Source organism: Paroedura picta, unplaced genomic scaffold (assembly GCF_049243985.1).
Source record: "Paroedura picta isolate Pp20150507F unplaced genomic scaffold, Ppicta_v3.0 Ppicta_v3_sca21, whole genome shotgun sequence".
Classification (NCBI taxonomy): domain Eukaryota; kingdom Metazoa; phylum Chordata; class Lepidosauria; order Squamata; family Gekkonidae; genus Paroedura; species Paroedura picta.
The window spans coordinates 684,498-705,084 of NW_027518618.1; the positions used below are offsets into that span (position 1 = coordinate 684,498).

A 20,587-nucleotide genomic window follows, 5' to 3' on the forward strand; every position below is an offset into this window, starting at 1 on the left:
TCTGTCCTAAATTTTAACATCTGATGGGGCATATATAGAGAAAGGGACAGTGGAATTGTGTTTTACCCATTTCTTTGAATCCCCTGCTCAATCCGGTGCTGTGCTAAGAATATGCTTGTGAAAGAAGAAGAAGAGTTAGTTCTTATATGCCGCTTTTCCCTACTCAAAGGAGGCTCAAAGCGGCTTACAGTCGCCTTCCCATTCCTCTCCCCACAACAGACACCCTGTGGGGTGGGTGAGGCTGAGAGAGCCCTGATATCACTGCTTGGTCAGACCAGTTTTATCAGTGCTGTGGCGAGCCCAAGGTCACCCAGCTGGCTGCATGTGGGGGAGTGCAGAATCGAACCCGGCATGCCAGATTAGAAGTCCGTACTCCTAACCACTACACCAAACTGGCTCTCATGAGTCTTTCTCTTCCCCTCTCCTCCCTCTACTCCTGAGGACTGAAAACTTGCTAGTGCTAGCTAGTTACGACAACTGAACAGAGAGGCTTTGACAAACCAAGGTTTGGTTCTGAAGGGAGCTCAGGAGCCTGGCAATTAACCAAGTCTGTGTCCAGTTTGCTCGCAATGCCTGGAATGACCCCAAAGGTGCCTATCTCCCCAAAAGGAGTCCCAATGTGGCTGACAAACACAGTTCCCTTCCTCTCCCTACAACAGACACCCAGTGAGGTAGGTGGGACTGAGAGAGCTCGGAAAGAATTGCTCTGCAAGAACAGCTCTGAGAGAACTGTGTCTAGCCCAGGGTCACTCAGATGGCTGCATGGGGAGGAAGAGTGGGGAATCCAACCCAGTTCTTCCGATTAGAAGTTGCTGCTCATTAACCATGACACCACGTTGGTCGATTAGCAAACATATAAGCTGGCCCCGCCCTGACAGCTCAGGCCAGTCAGAAGCTAAACTGGGGGCAGCCCTGATTAGTATTTGGATGGGAGGCCACCAAGGAAGTCCAGGGCTGCTATGTGGAGGGAGGGAATGGAAAGCTAACTCTGTTAATCTCTTGCCTTGATAACTTTACGACAGGGGTGGTCAAACTGTGGCTCTCCAGATGTCCATCGACTACAGTTCCCATGAACCCTTAACTCTGAGGGCTCATGGGAACTGTAGTCCATGGACATCTGAAGAGCTACAGTTTGACCACCCCTGCCCTAGGGGTTCACCATCAATTGGTTGCAACTTGCCAGCATTTGGCACAGAAACAAGCACACACACACACACACACACACCCCAATTCTAGCCTCCCATTCTGATGACTGGATGGAGCAACATTATGCTAATAAAATAAATAAACCCAACTGATACTTGTCAACATACAAAGTGACAGCATCAAAATAAAAAACTGCCCCCCAATCCCTTAGCCAGGGTTGCTGTGCAGAGGCAGGCGAGAGCCAACTATCTCTGTGAGTCTCTGCCCTGACCGTGACCCAGGCAAAACCAATCCAGGCACATCTCAGAAGCTAAGCAGGGTCACCTGTGGTGAACACTCGGGTGGGCAGACAGACAGCAATGGAGTCCAGAGCCGCTAGGCAGAGGCAGGCAAGAGCAAATTGCCTCTGAGGGCTCTTGCCTGGAAAACCCAGGGGGTTGGCCGTGACTTGGTGGCAAAGCAAAACCGAAAAATAGAAACCTCGACGTTGGGCCACAATGTGGATTTCCCCTTGGCCTTGGCTTTGCCTTCAGCAGCACTGAGAGAGAGAGACAGGAATACAAGCCACAAAGTCTCTCTCGCTCTATTTATCTAACAAATACGTATCCGGCCTCTCCAAGGAATGGCCCGAGGTGGGTTGGGATATGCCTCCCCTCCCCCAATTTTTTAAAATAGATGCAAGGATCGTCAGACGTAAAACCAGCATCACTGTTGACCAGTGAGAGACGCATGATGCTCAAATAGACAAGAGCCCACTCGGCACACCCCAAGCCCACCAAACAGAAAATAAAATCGTGAGAAAATAGAATCGTTTCAAAGCGGTGCCTACAATAACGCAGCACAGGGGCCCGTTTCACCTCGCTAGGCAGAGCCTCCCAAAGCTGAGCTGAGTTGCCATTTGCCTCTGGGTTGCCAACCCCCGGAGACTTTGGGCGTGGAGCCAGAAGTGGGCAGGATTTGGGGCAGGGAGGGACTGGATTCTTCCCCTCCCTCCTGCCTCTTGGTTGCCGGCTATTCTCTTTGTGGCTTTCACGAATCAGTTCTTAGAGCAGGCTTTCTCAACGAGGAGTTCATGAACCCCTGGGGTTGACGACCCCAGAAGGGTGGGAGGTAATTAATGTTAATACTTTTTAAATAATTGTGAAACTTTTATTGGGTGATATGGCCATACATGGTCGCGTTAATCCACCCCCTCTCTCCCAAAATTGGCCTTGAGAGAGTGGGAAGGGGAGGGGCCCTGGGTGGGCGTGTCCACGGCTCTGCTTCCCAACCCTATTCTGCACGATTGCGCCACTTCTGGGGTTTCTCAAAGCCTGGAGAATGTTTCAGGGGATTCTCAAGGTAAAAAAGTTGAGAAAGTCTGCCTTAGAGTTTTGTGGGCAGGGGCTGCTTTGGAGGGTGGGCTCTTGCTTTATACTCCATTGAGATCCCTCCCTCCCCACCCAAAATCCTGCCTACTCCCAGTTGTACCCGGGTATTTCCCAACCCAGTGCTGGCAACCTTGGGTGCCCCCCCTCCTCTTGAGGAATGGCTCCCCTGGCGAGGTTAGGAAATCTCCTTCTCTGCAAAAGGGAATGTCACGTAAAACTGTTCCTTCGCTAGGCCGCTGTCCCGGGATCCAGGCGGGCTGCTTCCAGTCAGAAGGGGAAAATATCTGGCTGTCATCATGCATTGCATCTTGCTGGCACCCCATACTTCTGTTGCTGTAGACAATTAGCCAGTGGCCTGGTCACCCATGGTCCCCTCTGCAGCTGTTTCAAGCAGGGTTTTTTTGTCCCCATCAGCCCTCTCAGACATGGTGATGTGACTGTTGGGCTAATGAGACAGAGAATGGACAGTCTTGGCACTCTGTGAGAAACTCCAAACTGGAGCATGAGAAGGGCAACAAAGATGGTGAGGAGTTTGGAGACCAAGACATATGAAGAAAGGTTGGGGGAGCTTGGTCTGTTTAGCCTACAGAGGAGACGACTGAGAGGGGATCTGATAGCCATCATCAGGTGTTTAAAAGGCTGTAATATCGAGGATGGAGCAGAATTGTTCTCTTGCCCCAGAGGGACAGACCATAACCAATGGGATGAAATTAATTCAAAAGAAATTCTGTCTAAACATCAGGAAGAAGTTCCTGACAGTTACAGCAGTTCCTCAGTGGAACAGGCTTCCTTGGGAAGGTGGTGGGTTCTCCTTCTTTGGAAATTTTTAAACAGAGGCTGGAGAGCCATCTGACAGAGGCTGATTCTGTGAAGGCTCAAGGGGGTGGCAGGTTGCAGTGGATGAGCGAAAGGGTTATGAGTGTCCTGCACAGAGCAGGGGGTTGGACTAGATGACCCAAGAGGTCTCTTCCAACTCTATTATTCTATGACTAGGAAATAAGCCCGCTGTACTCTGAATACAGCGGGCGCTAGCGGGGCTCGGGAGTCTCGGGGGCTGACTCTCCAGGTGTGCTGGGCCAGGGGCCGGACCCGAGGGCGGGCATGGGGCAGCGTGTGAGACGGATCAGGCTCATCCTGGGACTCCCCCCCCCCCGTGGCGCGGCCTACCTGGGCCTGTGGTGGCGAGTCAGTCAATAGAGGCTGTGGAGCTGGAGGTGAGGCCGCTGTTGCTGGGCCGGTTGTTTTGCGGAGAGCGGGGCCAGCGTCCCAGTCGGGGGAGGCGCAGGCTGCAGCCCCACAAGCGGTCCCCGAGCCTCCTCCTGCGGGCAGGCCGCTGGTCAACGTGGGGCGGCGGCTGAGTGGGTCTGTAAGCGAGCGGGGCGGGCACCTCCGCTGCTGCCTCCGCCATGTCCTCCATCGCGGGCCGCTCCCGGCTGTGTGGGCCGGGGGCGAGGTGTTGAGCAGGCGGCCGCGGCTGGTGGCAGCGCTGGTGCTACAGCCGCCGCCACTGGCCCGTCCTGGTGGAGCAGCAAGGCGGCGACCTGCCCTCTCCCAGGCGAGCCAGGTAATGGCAGTGGCCAGCCGGCTGTGGGCGAGCTGGAAGGGGGGTGAATCGGGAGGCGCTTTGTGCCTCCCAATTGGGCCCTCTGATTGTCAGTCCAGGGAAAGGGGTCTATCGGCACCCTTCCTCATCCCGGACAGGGCCCGCCCTTGGGGTCCTTATTGCTTTATTTAATCTGCTCCGCTAGGAGCAGTTAAAGATTCTATGATTCTAAAAGGCAATTATCCAAGATGGGACATTTTTGCACAAGTCAGTAGAACTGTACTATGATGAAACGGTCACAAGGTGGCAGTGGTCAAAGAGCTGTGGCCCACACCAAACCTTTTAAGAATGGCAGTTTCAAGCCCATGTAAGATACAGGGTGGCTGGCTCCCTCCTGTAGATTTGAGAGACCAAATCCCGGAAGGGTTTTGCACTGTGAAAGACCATAGATGGAATCTGGGGCCTGGAGACCTAAAAATTGCACAAGGAAAGGCCGAGGGAACTGGGAATGTTGAGCCTGGGGAGGAGGAGGCCGAGAGGGGACAGGGTGGCTCCCCTTAAGTAGTTGATAGGTTGTCACTTGGAGGAGGGCAGGGAAAGGTTCCTGTTGGCAGCAGAGGAGAGGACCTGCGGTCATGGGTTTAGACTACATGGAGAACGATATCGGCTACGTATCAGGGGGGGAAATATCACAGAGTAGTTTAGCCGTGAAATCAACTGCCTAAGGAGGCGGAGAGCTCCTCCCTCCACTGGTGGTCTTCATGGGGCAGCTGGACAGAAGCATCATGGATGCTTTAGGCTGACCCTGTCTGGAGCAGGGGCCTGTAGGATCCCTTCCAACTCTATGATTCTATGAATTGAGCCTGGTAATTGGTTGCTCCCATAGAATTGGAAAGGACCTCCAGGGTCATCTAGTCTAACCCCCTGCACATTACAGGAACCCACAACTACCTCCCCACCCACAGTGACCCCAATTTCATGCCCAAGTGATCCCCCTACCCAAAATCTCCAGAATCCAGCCTGACATTGTATCTGAGGAAGTGTGTGAGATTCCTTGAATAAAACTTTGTTGGTCTTAAAGGTGCCTGACTGGACTATTTATTTCTTCTTCCCACAACAGACACCCAGTGAGGTATGTGGGGCTAGGAGAGCTCTGGGAGAACTATGACTGGCCCAAGGTCACACAACTGGCTGCATGGGCCTCACTTCTCCAGATTAGAGGCGGTTGCTGTTAACCACGACTCTACACTGGCTCTCCCAGCGATGGCAGTTATGTGGAACTCCACTCCAGCGCTGATTATCCACACGAGAAACCTTGCAATGGTGATTCCGTGTTATTTCAATCTTTTTTTAAATCACCACAGGGGCTGACAAGAAGGGGAACACCGGAATGCAGAGGGAAGCCAATGTTGCCAGAATTACGGGAGCACGGCAACTCTAGCTGTAGCTGTGCAATTACAAGCCGAGATATAGAAGAAGAAGAGTTGGTTCTTATATGCCGCTTTTCTCTCCCCGAAGGAGTCTCAAAGCAGCTTACAGTCGCCTTCCCTTTCCTCTCCCCACAACAGACACCCTGTGGGGTGGGTGAGGCTGAGAGAGCCCTGATATCACTGCTTGGTCAGAACAGCTTTCTCAGTGCCGTGGCGAGCCCAAGGTCACCCAGCTGGCTGCATGTGGAGGAGAGCAGAATCGAACCCAGCATGCCAGATTAGAAGTCCACACTCCTAACCACCACACCAAACTAGCAACTATACCCTTTTGCATCCACTGAAGTCAAAGTGGTGAGAAGGATGCAGCTCTGAAGCGTGAATGGCGATGACGGGCACCTTCTCCCTCCCTGGCTTTGCAGTATGGAGCGCTGCCAAGGAAATCCAATGCAGAAGTTCCACACGGCTTCCTAAGAACGATGAGGCAGAGGATTTGGCTGGCGGGGTGCGGTGATGCCCATGTCCAGCGGGGTTCCTCAGGAACAGCCACATCGAACCCCTTTCTTCCCCTCCAGCCCTGGGTCTGCACACCACTAAGGTGGCCGTGGCGTAATCCCTGCGCTCAGCTGCAAGCCCTGTGCTGGCTTTCCTTTGGCGCTGCCATAGCGACGGCACAGTCAACCAACAATGGAAAACTGCCTCTTCACCCACTCTGAAGGGTGGAGAGAAAACGCCTCCCCCACTTCCTCAGGCCCCACTGAAGGCCTATTTTCACTTGGAATCTTGATTTCTCTGCAGAGGAAAATGCAGATGTGATTCTTGTGTAGGGTTTATTTTAAAATAAACTACCAGTATTTCGGCTCACACACACCATAGATCTATGTCTAATTTACTTGGAAATGCGTCTATTTTTTCCTCATTTGGCACTTGGTTTTTTATGCTACTTTGGGCAACGTTGGGCAATGAGGCCTGTGAAATAATGCATCAAAATACAAAAACGAGGAAGCAATGTTTTTAAAAGGATCTCCCTGATTCAGACCCACCCAGAATTAAGTGGTCCTGGCTAGTCCCATCTTGTCAGATCCTGGGAGCTAAGCAGGCACAGCCCTGGTTAGTCCTCGGATGGGAGACTGCCGTTGGAGTGAAGGCGGGCCTGGGAAACCCCCTCTGAATGTCTTTTGCTTTGGGAACCCTACGGGGTGGCGGTGAGGAAGCAAGAAACAAAAGAAAGCAAAAAACTCTGATGCAAATTTTGACAGCAAAGAGATTTGGACCTTGCTCGAAATGTGTCATTTTGGTTTGGGGAAAAGGCTTTTATTACCATAGGACCTTCCCTCCCACACACACACACACACTGGGCTGTTGTTATCGTCACCACAGGAAAAATTCACGGAGGTTTTAGGTTTGTCAAATTGCTCCTACAGAACAAGTGGGTGTGGCCACAAGATGATGGAGACATCGAAAAGCCTCTGCCGTCTTTCATTCTTGGCTCCCCAGAGGTTCTGGGTTGTCCTGCAGGAGAGGGCAAGGACTTCTTCTCCAGTGCTCCAGAGAGAAAGTCTATACCTAGTGCAGGAGAGGCCAGATTGGTTCTCCATGGACTAGAGTTCCCATAAACTGCTGCCAGCATGTGTTGGCAAGGGCTCATAGGAATTGTAGTCCATGGACATCTGGGGAGCCACAGTTTGGCCACCCATGACCTAGTGCAGGGGTAGTCAACCGGTGGTCCTCCAGATGTTCATGGACTACAATTCCCATGAGCCCCTGCCAGCAAACACTGGCAGTATGAGTATGAGCTGTACTTCTGGGAAATCCCCAAATTCCCCAAGTGGAGTCTGGCATTCCTAGCTGTGCCTCAGTGGCAGAACATCTGCTTGGCACCCAGAAGATCCCCGGTTCAATCCCCGGTATCTCTAGTTGAAAGGACCAGGCAGGAGGGGATGCCCGAGACCGTGAAGAGCAGTTGCCAGCGTTAGTAGACAGCGCTGACTGTGATGGACCAAGGGCCTGGTTCAGTAGAAGGCCAACTCATGTGTCCGCATGCTTTAGTTTTGGATTTCCTGCACTGACCCACGAATTAGGCTAATTTGCCTAAAAGACTAGACTCTGAGATCTGGTTGGACACTGTCAGAAAACAGCAGCCTCTGGGTTTGATCAGGCAGGACGCTCTCTATTGGATTACATGAGATACGCAGTGTATATAATATCAAAGGGGAATTTGGGGAATTGGAGGAGATGTATATTTAGCATAAATAGGACAGGAACTTCTTGATGATTTTCAAATCATCTCCTCTTTGGAAGCTTCCTGCCTTCTCTGAGGATACTTCCTCCCTGCTTGCCTCTGGAACAATTGTTAAACAAAAGATTGACTGCAGACAACAGCTAGCCTCCCGCCCTCCCAAGAATCCGATGGGTCCTCTGGCCGATCACCCACCTGCTTGGCCCGGTCGGGGTTCATAGTTGTTTGTGGTTGCAAAATATTGACCGACTCTGGCTTCACCACGGACTGTGGGATCTCCCGAACCTTCTCGGCGATGAAGTTGTGCACCGCGTTGAGGGCTTCTGCCGTGCCTTGCACCAGGCAGACACGCTCCGTGGTCCCTGGAGTGAAAGGAAGCGTTAGAGAAGTTTTAAAGGGAGATGACGGCCACGAAGAGGGTCTTATCGCATACTCTTGGGACCTGGGGGTTCGAGGAGGAAGAGGGTGGCTGAGAAAAAGAATGCAGGGTGTGTCTATGCAAACAGAGAAATAGGCGTATCTGTGACCCGCACCCAGCGCCTTAGGGAAAGGTCAACAGACAGCAATCTGGGACACAGCTGAAGCAAGCAAAATCACATTTTCTCTCCCACACTGTGCCCTAATATCGCATCCATCCAGGGGTAGTCAAACTGTGGCCCTCCAGATGTCCATGGACTACAATTCCCATGAGCCCCTGCCAGCATTCGCTGGCAGGGGCTCATGGGAATTGTAGTCCATGGACATCTGGAAGGCGACAGTTTGACTACCCCCAGTTTGGACCCTCAAAGTGAGGTTCACAAACAAATAAAAACCTCAGCCGAGCACGGCTTCCACGCATTTTCTGAACACCCTTGACATGCTGCAGAAAGCCCAAGGACTCTGTTCATCCAAGGCCGCCTTTTCCAACCTTCTGACCATGGAGGAGCCCCTGAGATATTTTTCAGCCTTCAGGGAGCCCCAGAAATGGGTCGGAAGTGATGCTAGCTGGCCATGCCTCCCTGCCACGCCTGAGCAAGGCTATGGAGGAGAGAGAGGAGGTGGTTTGAGGCTCTGCCTCCTTTCCTGGGTGTGGTAACCACCCCAGAATGCCACCTGCAGGTCAGTGGAAGCCGCCAGCTCCCTAGCTGCACAGCAAGGCCAGGAATAGCTTAAGGTGGGATATAGGGGAAAGGCTAGCCAGCCGCAGGGGAGCGCTCATGGAGCCCCGGTTGGGAATTCTTGGTCCAAGGATTGTTAACATGCAACGCAACTGGACTGACCCAGACGTCAAAATGAGAAAGCTATGGTTGCCAACTCTGGTTTAGGAAAGGGGGTGGAGCCTGGGGAGGTTGGGGTTTGGGGCAGGGAGAAGCCTCACCCTTCAAAGCAGGCGTTCAAAGGAGCCAACCTTCAAAGCAGCTGGACTGTTGTTGTCTAGAAAGCCACCATAATATACTGGTAGATCGCTAAGCCTCCTCTGGAGGTTGGCAACCCTAACTGGCCCTCCCAAAAGGCAGAATTTGCACCAGCGCTGTTTCTCTTCCTCTGCTCCAGCCCTTCCAGAAGTCCCTTCCCTGGCTCCGGCTCCAGGCCGGCATGCCCCGAATTGCATAGGGGAGTTCTTTTCAGCCTTGGGTCCGAACCTCTCGCTGCCCCCTCCTCCACCCCCCCTTTTCTCATGGGCCCAGGAGTGGGCCAGAAATAAACAAGAAGAAAAGGGAGTCTGGAGGGGTCTGTGCAGCGGGGAAGGACAATCAGAGGTGCTTTTGGGACATGAGCAGGCAGAGTCCAGCGCCTTGGATACCAGGAGATGAGCACCCGCATTCTCCAGCCACAAATCTTTCTTCGCCCCCCCCCGCCCCCACCCACTGGTGGTCCCTGCATCTTCCGCCGCATCTTCTCCATAGCTGCTGCCGCCTCAATAGCACATCTCTGCTACCCTGGTTGCCCTGGCAACCCAGAGCGGCCTTCTCCCACCACGGTTGCAGGCCTCGAGGGCCCGTTGTCATGGCAACCGGCACCCCCTCATCCGCAAAGGAGGAATGTGCTTATGGTGATGAGTGGGGGGGGCTGAGAGACAGGAGACAAATCACCTGGGCAACGGGACAGGGGTGGGGCGGAGCCTCCGAAGATGCTTCTTTTCTTTGTCTGCGGCCCCCCACCCCACCCAGGTGAGGAAGGGGAGGACGGCGGGGTCAGGGTCCCTGTCGTCCCCCTCTCCCGCCAACACTTAGACTGTTTCTTGGGCTCAGCCCCAGATCCTGCTTTACAAGAGCAGGCCTCCCTAGGAGGGATGCCAACTCTGGGTCTGGAAACACCTGGAGATTTGAGGGTGGAGCTTGGGAGACTGGGGCTTAGGGAGGGGAGGCTGAGGGACATTCCACCCTACAAAGCAGCCGTTTTCTCCAGGATTCACCCAAAGGCAGGCGGGGCTAAATGCCAACCAAGAACAATCTGAGCATATGCGGCATGCTTTTCCTCCGTACACCTGGATTCCAGATGGGTGGATACCAATCAAAGGGGGAGAGGTCCCAGTGGAACAAAGCCCCAGTTTAGAAATCAACAAAAGCAGAATTATATGGCATGTTAAAAAGAATTCCGAATGCTAGAACGTTATATTATGCTGCCTCAAAATTCAAGACCAGTAGCTCCTTATTTATTTATTTTAATGTATTATGTTGATTTAAGAGCTGCCCCACTTGGACTAGCCATATCGAGGCGGTGGACAAAATTTAAATATACAATAACAAAAATAAAAGTGACATTATTAATAATATTATAAAGAACATCTAAAAATTAAAGCCATAACTTAGGCAACCATCAGCACTGATAGAAAATTGCCGTGATTATAAAGATGGCAACATTGTTAGCAAGACCAGCAGGAGAAGAGTTGGGGGCGTTTTGTACCCACTTTCTATTACCCGAAGGAGTCTCAAATGGGCTTACGGTTATCTTTTCCCCACAACAGAAACACTGAAAGGTAGCTGGGGTTGAGAAAGCTCTAAGAGAACTGCTCTGCGAGAACAAAGCTCAGAAAACTGTGACTGGCCCAAGGTCACCCAGCTGGCTGCATGAGGAGGTGTGGGAAGTAAAACCCAGTTCTCCTGGTTAGAACCCACTGCTCTTAACTGCTCCAATGGAAATCGAAAGCTTTGTTTCTGAGTATAGTTGGTCTCTGAGGTGCTTCTCAACTTAGATTTTGTTCTACTCCTCCTTACAACTGTGGCTGCACACCTGAAACTATTATACTCTCTTGGAAATCTTTTCCACAACCCCCTTATGTTATCCCAGTATCAGCCTATTGCAGGCGCTGAAATCATTCCACCTGTTTGTGACCGAGGTTAGATTTGAATTGGGGACTTCTTCACATGCCTCTCCCTCCCTCCCTCTCCCTCTCTCCCTCCCTCCCTGCAAGCATCACTAAGGGTGTAACTCTGTTTCCCACCTGATCCCTGCCAAGTGAATACAAACAAATTCAAATTGCTGTTTTTTCCTACTTATCTCAGGAATTTGTTAGCCGTTTTCATTATGCTGAATGTAAATATACTCTTACACTATGCCTATAAGCATGCACCGGTTACTTCCATTCCACGACATTGTATCTGAGGAAGTGGGTGTGCACACGAAAGCTCATCCCATGAACCAGACTTGGTTGGTCTTAAAGGTGCACCTAGATTCTATATTGGTTTTATTACACAGAGACAGGCAATGGCATCTCTTGCCTTGCACACCCCCATAAGGAACTTCCAAGGATAGCAAAAGAAGAAAAAGAGGGAGATGGCAGGCATATTTCCCCCCAACAGGGCAAACAGCACTCCCTTGAGCCACTTCAGTTCCAGAATATACCCTGGGAAGGAAGGCATTTGATCTGAAATGGGCCATGCAGAGAGCTTGCAAGTACCTGTCCCTTTGCTAGTATTCTGGCAGATCCAAACCCAGACAACGCAGAAAGTAATGCCCAAAATGTCAGAGGTACCTCCACAGTAAGTCACAATCTACAACAGGGGTAGTGAAACTGCGGCCCTCCAGATGTCCATGGACTACAATTCCCAGGAGCCCCTTGCCAGCGAATGCTGGCAGGGGGCTCCTGGGAATTGTAGTCCATGGACATCTGGAGGGCCGCAGTTTCACTACCCCTGATCTACACCCTGAAAGGCTATTTGAATTAGTGCAGCAATTCCAATCACAAAAGTTGACAAAAAAGTTCCTCCCTTGGAAGAGAATCTTGAGCTTACAATATATTACTCAACCCCCCCCCCCCCATTCAAATAGTTTCAGGGGCGGCCATGTTGATCTGCAATACAACCATTAGACTAGAGTCAAGTTCTCTTAGGATCTTGGAGGCCTACAAGAGTTCCAGAGCATAAGCTCTTGCAACTCAGACCTCCCTTTGTCAGGTATGAGCAGAGTAGAAATTGATATCTCTGCGTCCTTTTGTCCTACTCCAAAGGTGGGAGAGGGTGTGTCAAGAATGCTTGTCGAGGATGCAGACTTTAAATTTTAAAAGTGCACTTTAGGACTACAAGTCAATTCATCAAGCGTATTCCTAAAATCACTGCGGTCTTCCACAAGCAAGAGCAGAAAATTTGGTCAAGCGAAGCCGACAACTGGGATGGCTGAATGTCATTTGCGACAAGGTGGGTTCTTAAGAGGGTTACCGAGCTAATCACCCCAATACAGTTATTGGTTATCAGGGCCCTTGCCGGGACCAAGAGCTGCAGCATGTAACAAAACTCTTCTCCCTCCCAAGTCCTGCTCTGAATTGGGGGCTCACTTGCTCAGAGGGAGCTTCAAATGCAGCCTCTCCAGTGCACATCTGGTGTGGCCAAAGGGCTCACGTGGCGCAAGGGTTCATACCCTTTGGCCACACTCTCAGATTCATCCCGCCCAGCCCTTCTGAAATGCAGCAAGGATTTCAGCCCATGTTGCAACGCCCGGCTCCTGTTTCCCGTTCCATCTGCACGGGGAATCCTTTCCGCTGGCTTCCCAGGCAGCCCTTTTAATGTTCAGCAGCAGTTGGACCGTTCCCCGGAGGCATACGCATCCCAGAAATTGTGGTCCAGTGCCGGCAGCCATGCTTAATCTGAAGGGGACTGCCATGTCTAGAAGCCATGTGCTCATGAGTGCTGGGGTCGAGTGTGGGAGTCCCACTGGCATCTTTCAGGTCACTGTCGGGGGGGGGGGGGTCTGGCCTCAGCTGACTGACCTTAGTAATGGATATTAAGAAGCCCACAAAGCACCAGGAGATTTGGGGAGATGTCTCTCCTTTGCAGAAATCCAAACCAGGTGAGAAGTCAGCTTGGTGCTGTGGGAACCCAGCCAGGATGGGTTCCCTGCTCTCCCACATGCAGCCAGCTGGGTGACCTTGGGCTCGCCACGGCACTGATAAAGCTGTTCTCACCGAGCAGGAATATCAGGGCTCTCTCAGCCTCCTCCACCTCACAGGGTGTCTGTTGTAGGAAGAGGAAAGGGAAAACCAAAGAAAGCCACTTTGAGACTCCTTCGGGTAGAGAAAAGCGGCATTTAAGAACCAATTCTTCTTCTTCTTCTTCAGCAATCTCAGGGCTCTCTCAGGCCCACCTTCCTCACAGGGTGTCTGTGGTGGGGAGAGGAAGGGAAGGCAATTGGAAGCCATTCGGAGACTCCTTCGGGAAGTGAAAACCAGGGTATAAAACCCAACTCTTACTTCAGCCCAGAACCCAGTACTTGTAGTGCCCAAGGGGACATATTGCTGACTGTTGCCATGGGGAGCAATTGGAGGTATCCATAGCAACAGTCACTTGTTTACCCGCCCCCTTTGTTCACAACGCTTTGGTTTTTGCAGAGAACAATAAGCCCAGTCCAGCCAATGGTTCCTCTGATGCAGCACAGAGAGGAAAGGGCCTGGAGGGAGCTCATTCGTTCTCAGAGTCCGGCACGGAGCAGAGGATACATGTGGTCTCCCAGTGTTCCCTCTGGGGAGCCAAGTGGGCCTCTGCTCTCCCCCCCCCCATTAGTCTCAACTGGGGTGGGGAGATGCAAGGGAAGGAATGGAGCTGGCCATTGTCTGGGGTGGCCCTCCTTGGTTGCCAGCCAGGCCCTGCGGCCTTTCACCAGCTGTGTAGATTTCTGGATCTGCGTCTCTTCCCAGAAGCACGCCTGGCAGCTTGGTCTCGTGGTCAAGAGCCAGCTTGGTGTGGTGGTTAAGAGTGGCAGACTCTAATCCGGAGAGCTGGGTTCAATTCCCAACTCCTCCTCCACCAGCAGCCAACTGGGTGACCTTGGGTCAGTTCTCTCAGAACTCTCTCAGCCTTACCTACCTCACAGGGTGAGGAAGGGCAGGCGATTGGAAGCCACTGTGAGACTCCTTCTAGTAGTAAAAAGCAGGGTACAAAACACCCAGCTCCCTCCTCCTCCTCTTCTTTCGTGTGAGCAGGACGGCTAGTGAATCTTTTGCCTGTGTAGTCATTTATATTCAAATTTCAAAAAACCTTTAATGGCATATAAAAGCATCATGAAAATCGGAGTAATTCATAATTAATGATAAAAATTACATATAGTCTTAATAAAACAAATAAGAGAAATAAAATAGGCAGCAACCAACAATGGATTCCTCCAGAATGCCCAGCAATCAGTAATTTCCACCACTAATTGTAGGTGCCCCTGGTCTAGAATTGATTCTTGCCTAGCCGACTGTCCCTTCGTATCATAGGAGCCAAAATTCGGCCACCAGTTCCTTTATTTCTGGGCACCCATCAGCTAACAAATGTCTAGTGATTCTGTCTATAGGATAGACATTTATATTCTGTTTTGCCTCCTAGCTTTCTTCAACCTGCTTCCCCGTTGCTCCTTTGTTTTTGGGACAGGGTGAAACAGGGGTTACGCACGCATGCCCATTTCCCCAACGAGCAGGGATGGAGTGTCTGCAGGCACCCGCCCCCACCCCCCACCCCCCACCCCCCACAGGTCTACTGCTGACTCCACTTCCCCACAAAGAGGGTTCTCCCCCTCTGGAGAACCAGGCTCCTGCCCTTTTCCTAACAAAGTGTTCTGTCCCTTTCCAGTTCCCCTTCTAAAAAGGGGAAGAATGCGACAGGAGATCCCCGATTCGGATTGGGACCCACGTGTCAACTTGGTGGGAGTCCAGCAGACCTTGTTCTGGCCCCCTTATCGGGGAGAGGGCTTCCGGCCATTGAATCCCATTTCCCCCGCCAGGCTAGCCCAAGGGCCATTTCCTGCTTCCTTTCCTGACCGGCCTCCACCCTCCTGAGGCAACAGAAAACAGCAGCTGCGTGCCATTCAAGGCTGCAGTTCAGCTTCTGCTCTCCGCCGTCAAGGGGATCCCTTCCTGGCCCTCGCAGATGTCCCCCAGGATCCCCACAGCTTGTGCAACCGACCACTCAAAAGCAAGAAGAGACCATGGGGGGTGTGCATCCGGACCCGAAATCGTGGGTGACCGGCTTCACGCCTGCACAAAACTCTTCCTTGCACAAAAACCGGGCCTCAGTCCTGAGTCAGCGTGCTTTGGCTTCAGCGGCGGCCTTTAATGAGGACACCCACTCCACTGGAAGCTCATTGGGGCCGAGCGCTGGGATGACTGGAAAGGACTCAAAAGTGGGCTTCCGACAAAGAGTGACGTCAGGAGAGCCTCCACCCGCCTTTAAGAAGGATGCTGACAGGGGCTCATGGTACTTGTAGTCCATGGACATCTGGAGAGCCACAGTTTGGCCACCCGTGTTCTCAAAGGTGCCTTAAATGTGCTACTCTGATGTAGCTGCTCATGAGAACATGCCATGGGTTGCCAATCTCCAGATCTGGGCTGGCGATCTCCCAGTTCTACCACCAATCACTAGACAAAGAGAGCAGTTCTCATTAAGGAAATGGAAGCTTTGCAGATGGATGTTATCTCAGTATATCAGACAACCCTGCTCAAAGCCCACCCTCCCAAGGCTCCAAATCTCCAGGGACTTCCTAACTCAGAGCTGGTACCCCTCAGGTGGCATCTGGAACCACTGGTGGGCCAGGCTCAATTCTCTGTGGATCCTGGATTCCCTGCAGATTTATGGGTTCTGCCAGTGGTTGGTCGGTTTGGATTTATATGACTGCCCCTCCCAGCAAGGATTGGGGCACTTGACAACACAGTAATTAAATAACAATTTGTTAAAATGACATTAAGAAGACAATAACATTAATTAAAACCAGTTAAAAACAAAGATCTCACACAATTCCATCACTGCACCCAGGTCCAAGGGGATATTCCCAGTTCTTTCCAGGGAAGCTCATGGCAGGAGGGGGCCAACTCATGATGTCGCTGGTTAGCAGCCCCAACCAGATGCCTGGCAGAAGAGCTCCATCTTTGAAACTGAGCCAGCTCTTGAAGGGCTCGCAGCTTTTGGGGGAGCTTGTCCCACTACATGGGGGCCAGGACTGAGAAGGCCCTGGGTGCCCTGGGTGAGGCCAAACGGACATCTCAGGGGTCAGCAGCCTGTTTGTACTGGCTGAGTGCAATGCCCTTCAGGGTGTATAGTCAGTCAGGCAGTCTGGCAGTCCCTCTGGTTTGGGACACTCTGCACCTGCTCAGAGGTCCCGCTGCTCCTTTGCGTATTCGCGTGGCTACAAGCTGTTTTCCCCACTTTTGTGAGAATGAGGCCAGGGAATTCACTGGGATTATTCGGGATCCGCTCACAGAGAGGGCTGGGCTGCGATCTGGGATGTGCGGCCTAAACCACGACAGTGGAGGATGCGCAGAAGGAAAGCCAGTCTTAAGGCGGGACCTGGAATCCCAGCTCAGCTCAAGACTACGGACCTCAGTTCCTCTGGAGAAAATGGATGCTTTGAAGGGGAAGCTCTGTAGCATCCTGCCCCACAGAGGTCCCTCCCCCTCCCCTCCCTGGGCTTCATCCCCAATTCTCCAGGAGTTTCCCAACTGGGAGCCGGCAACCCCTCCCCCGGCCACCCTGACCCCCGGCGAGCAAGAAGACGGTCGGATCCTGCTTTTGTTTCCTCCGCCGCCACCCCGGGAAGGGGACCGGGGGTCTTCTCAGCCGTCACCAACAAACAACGCACCTGCTCCCCGTTGCCATGGCAACACGGTCTTGCGGGAGGGCATCCCTCCCTCTCTCCCACCGCCCCCGAAATCATGCTGCTGCAGCCGCGAGGATTTGACGGATTAATCCCGCAATCAAGAGCGGGAGGATGCGGAAGGAAAGAGGCTTAGCAGGGGCTGCCCTGGCGGGGTTTTGTCTGCCCTTCAGTCGCAGCTGGGATTACGGGGGAGGGGGTGGCTCTGGGACAGGCAGCTGCCCCCCCCCCCCGGCCGTCCCCAAAAGCTGACCGAGGCCGTCTACAGCTGCCCTCTCTTTCTGCGGCTTGGCCTAGAGATGGAAGCCTTTGGGATTACGGAGAACGCAGGGCAGCGAGATTGCCCAGTGGGGCAGGGTCTATTTCCCTCCCCCTCCCTAGGCAATCCTGTAACCTTGGAGGGGGGCTCGGGTCTCTGGATTTGAGGGTGGGGACTAGGGAGAGGTGGAACCTCCGAAGGGTCTAAAGCAGGGGTAGTCAAACTGCGGTCCTCCAGATGTCCATGGACTACAATTCCCAGGAGCCCCTGCCAGCGAATGCTGGCAGGGGCTCCTGGGAATTGTAGTCCATGGACATCTGGAGGGCCACAGTTTGACTACCCCTGGTCTAAAGCCACGGGGTCTAACGTCCAAAGGAGCCATTTCCTCCTGGGGAGCTGACCTTGGCTGTCTGGAGAGTAAATGTAATAGCAGAATCCCCAGGTGCCAACTGGAGACTGGCAACCCCAGTCTCTTCCCAATTTTATTTTTTGGCAAGACAAACTGAGTGCCTGAAGAACCAAAGCAAACCTGATTCAAGGAATTTAGTTTGGATAGAGAAGTTTAATTCAGAGGTGATCTGGCAAATTTACTGAGGAGGGTCGGAAAAGCTCCTGATTTGCTGACTTTCTGCCGTTATTCAAGAGGGCTTTTCTACAGCTCACCTCCAGACTATAGAGATCAGTCCCTCTGGAGAAAAGGGAAGCTCCGGAGGGTGGGCACAAGGGCCCTGTACCCCACTGAGGTCCCTATCCTGCCCAAGCTCTGCCCCCAAATCTCCAGAAGTTTGCCATTCTGAATCTGACCACTCTCCCCGTACAACGTCTCCCAGTGGCCAGGCCGGCTACGGCAACTACGAATGGGCACGAATCGCATTTCTGCAGTTCGGTTGTAGCTCTTGGCCGAACCACCAGCCAAACACTGAACTCGTACGAACCAGTTCGTGACCCATTTGAAATTTAAACCTCTGCTCTCTATTCTCTGTGAAAAGCCACAGGTGAGCCTGGCTGTTTCTCGTGAAGAGCCAGGAACCGAATCCAAATTTATGAAAGTTCATGGCAGTTCCACCACATGCAAGATGCCCCAAGATGTCGCAGTGAGAGGCGGTATATAAATCAAACGAATAAATAAAATAAAAATAAAGACACCACTTTTCCACCAGGCATCTGACTGAGGCCGACACAACCCAAGGCCAACATCAGAAACCCACCCCCATCTCCCCACCCCCACTTTCGTTCATCATCCAGTTCGTGCCCCGTCCCCTCCGACAACCCCAGCGGAACCAAATGCCACCAGCGGATTAACAGCACAAGCAGGTCCCAAACTGGTTCCATGGGAGAGTTCACACATTCAACGGCCCAATTCGAGGCGTATGCAAACGAGGGCTGTACTCTTCGGCTTGGTTCAGCCGAAATGGCGCTGGCCTCCTATGCACCACTTCAGGCTTCGGGGATCACCTGTGGCAGCTGAACTGAAGCGCACAACCCTAATGCAGAACAGCTCTCCGATCTCTGGCTTGGGCGAGGCTACCGGGGAGAGGGGCTTCGGCAAGGGCCTAGGTCCACAGTCAGGCCCTTTCCTGCTCCACACGCTCCCAGGTGGTGCCTTTGCTGGGGAGACTCACCTGGGTAGAAATCCTTGGACTTGGACAGTTTGATGGTGGCACCCGTCTCCTTCTGCAGTTGGACGATGGTTTGGCCTCCTTTGCCGATGATGGACCCGGCGGCATAGCTGGGGATCAGGACCTTCAGGAAGTACTCCCCGTCCTCTGAAAAAAAGGAGGAGAAAGGGAATTGACGTGGATTTGTGGACATCCCGCATCGAGGGGGAGCTGGAGACGAGGCTCAAGGGCGCCTGGATCGGAGCAGTCACAGGGAAAAGGCATCCCAGCCCCAAAACACCCGTTCATTAGGGAAATCGGGTTATGTGCCCAAGACCAGACCCGGAGCAGCTTGGAGCAAGCTGCTGCAAAGGGGGCAGAATGATCACAGCTGTCTTGGATCCCGTGCAGGTGACTTCCCCACCCCACAGCTGCTCTGGGCAGGAGAATAGCTGTTGACAAGTCTGGAGACAAACCCACATACCAGCCCAGCCACAACCTCCGCATGGTCCTAAATCCATTTCAGATTCTTAAGAATTTCAGCCTTCGTTTTGCAACACACAGTCGTGCACCCCACAACAAGTTTCCAGTCCTCACAACTGGTGTCAAGAAGTATGAAATCATGCGAGGGGTTGGGTCTTCACAAAAAGTTACCACTAAGCCATAAAGACTTCTGTGAGTTTTATCATGACCTGAGAAAGGAGGAAGAAGAAGAAGTAGTAGTAGTAGTAGTTGGTTTTTATACCCCACTTTTCACTGCCCAAAGGAATCTCAACATGGCTTACCATCGCCTTCCCTTCCTCTCCCTACAACAGACACCCTGTGAGGCAAGTAAGGCTAAGAGAGCTCTGACAGAACTGGGACTGCCTCAAGGTCACCCAGCCAGCTGCATGGGAGGAGGAGCAGGGAATCAAACCCGATTCTCCAGATTCAAGCTCTCTCTTAATCACCACACCAAGCTGGCTCGCTCGCTACCCCAAACTGCAACGTCAGATGGGAGAGGGAGAATTTCTATCTGGTGGGAGCCAGCCGGGTTCTCCCCCAGGAGATTCCCCCCCCCCTTGAGCCTGAGCAGATGCAGCCTCCCAGAGGCCTTTGGGTTTCAATGTCGCTTTGATCGCACAGAGAGACGCTTGCCAGCAAAATCTCATGGCCGGGACGGGGGCCAAGGCCGCCAGCATCTCAATGGCTGTCATTTCCTTCCCCCGCCCAGCAAACAAAATGGCTGCATCTCTCCCCGGCTAGACCTCGAATGAAAAACAGCCCTACTGGGGGGGGGGGGGAGATGAAGGACTTTTCTCCTTCTGTCCAGTGCCACTCAGCTCCTTCCTCCGTCAAAGCAGGAATGTCTTAACAGGAAAACGGCATAAAGATGTGACAATCCTTATCTGCATCGTTTATTTGAGGTGGGGAGTTTGCATTTTTTTTGGAGAAGACATTTCAGGTTGATATTCTGGCATTCAGTACCACGGCCTAAACCCCACAGATGCATTCCGCTAGCAGAGGCCCTTTCTTCTCCAAGAAGGAGCTGTCCCAGGGTTCGAAAATTCCTGGAGTCTTTGGGGGTAGAGCCAGAAGCAGGCAGGAGAGACCTCAGTTGAGTATAATGCCATAAAGCCCCCCTTCCCAAGCATCCCTTTTCTCCAGGGGAGCCGATCTCATTTGTCTGGAGAGGAATGTCTGGAGAGAGATCCCCAGGCCCCACCTGGAGGCTGGCTATCCCAAAGCTGTCCCCGATACATCACATCCTGCACTGACTCTTCCAGTGGAGAAAATGGCCAGATCTGCAGGATCTGTCTCTTCCTTTCCACAGAAGTGAATGCAGATCAGTCAGTTTGCTAGGAGGAAACTCAGAATGCCCCCCTGGGCCAGACCAGCGGTGGCCAAGCTGTGGTCACCAGATGTCTCTGGACTACAATTCCTCATGGGACATCTGAAGAGCCGACCCCTGGGCTAGACTCTGGCT

General features: G+C 52.6%; 1 protein-coding gene across 2 annotated transcripts in view; it reads right to left on the reverse strand.

Moving 5' to 3' along the window:
• NOVA2 (NOVA alternative splicing regulator 2) overlaps positions 1–20,587 on the reverse strand; it is a 56,869-nt gene that overhangs the window by 12,242 nt on the left and 24,040 nt on the right. For both annotated transcript variants that reach the window (XM_077318448.1, XM_077318449.1), the window contains exons 2-3: positions 18,646–18,789; positions 7,921–8,087 (exon numbers count right to left, since the gene is read on the reverse strand). In XM_077318448.1, coding sequence (XP_077174563.1) covers positions 7,921–8,087; positions 18,646–18,789 — 311 coding nt within the window. The remainder of the gene's footprint in view (positions 1–7,920; positions 8,088–18,645; positions 18,790–20,587) is intronic.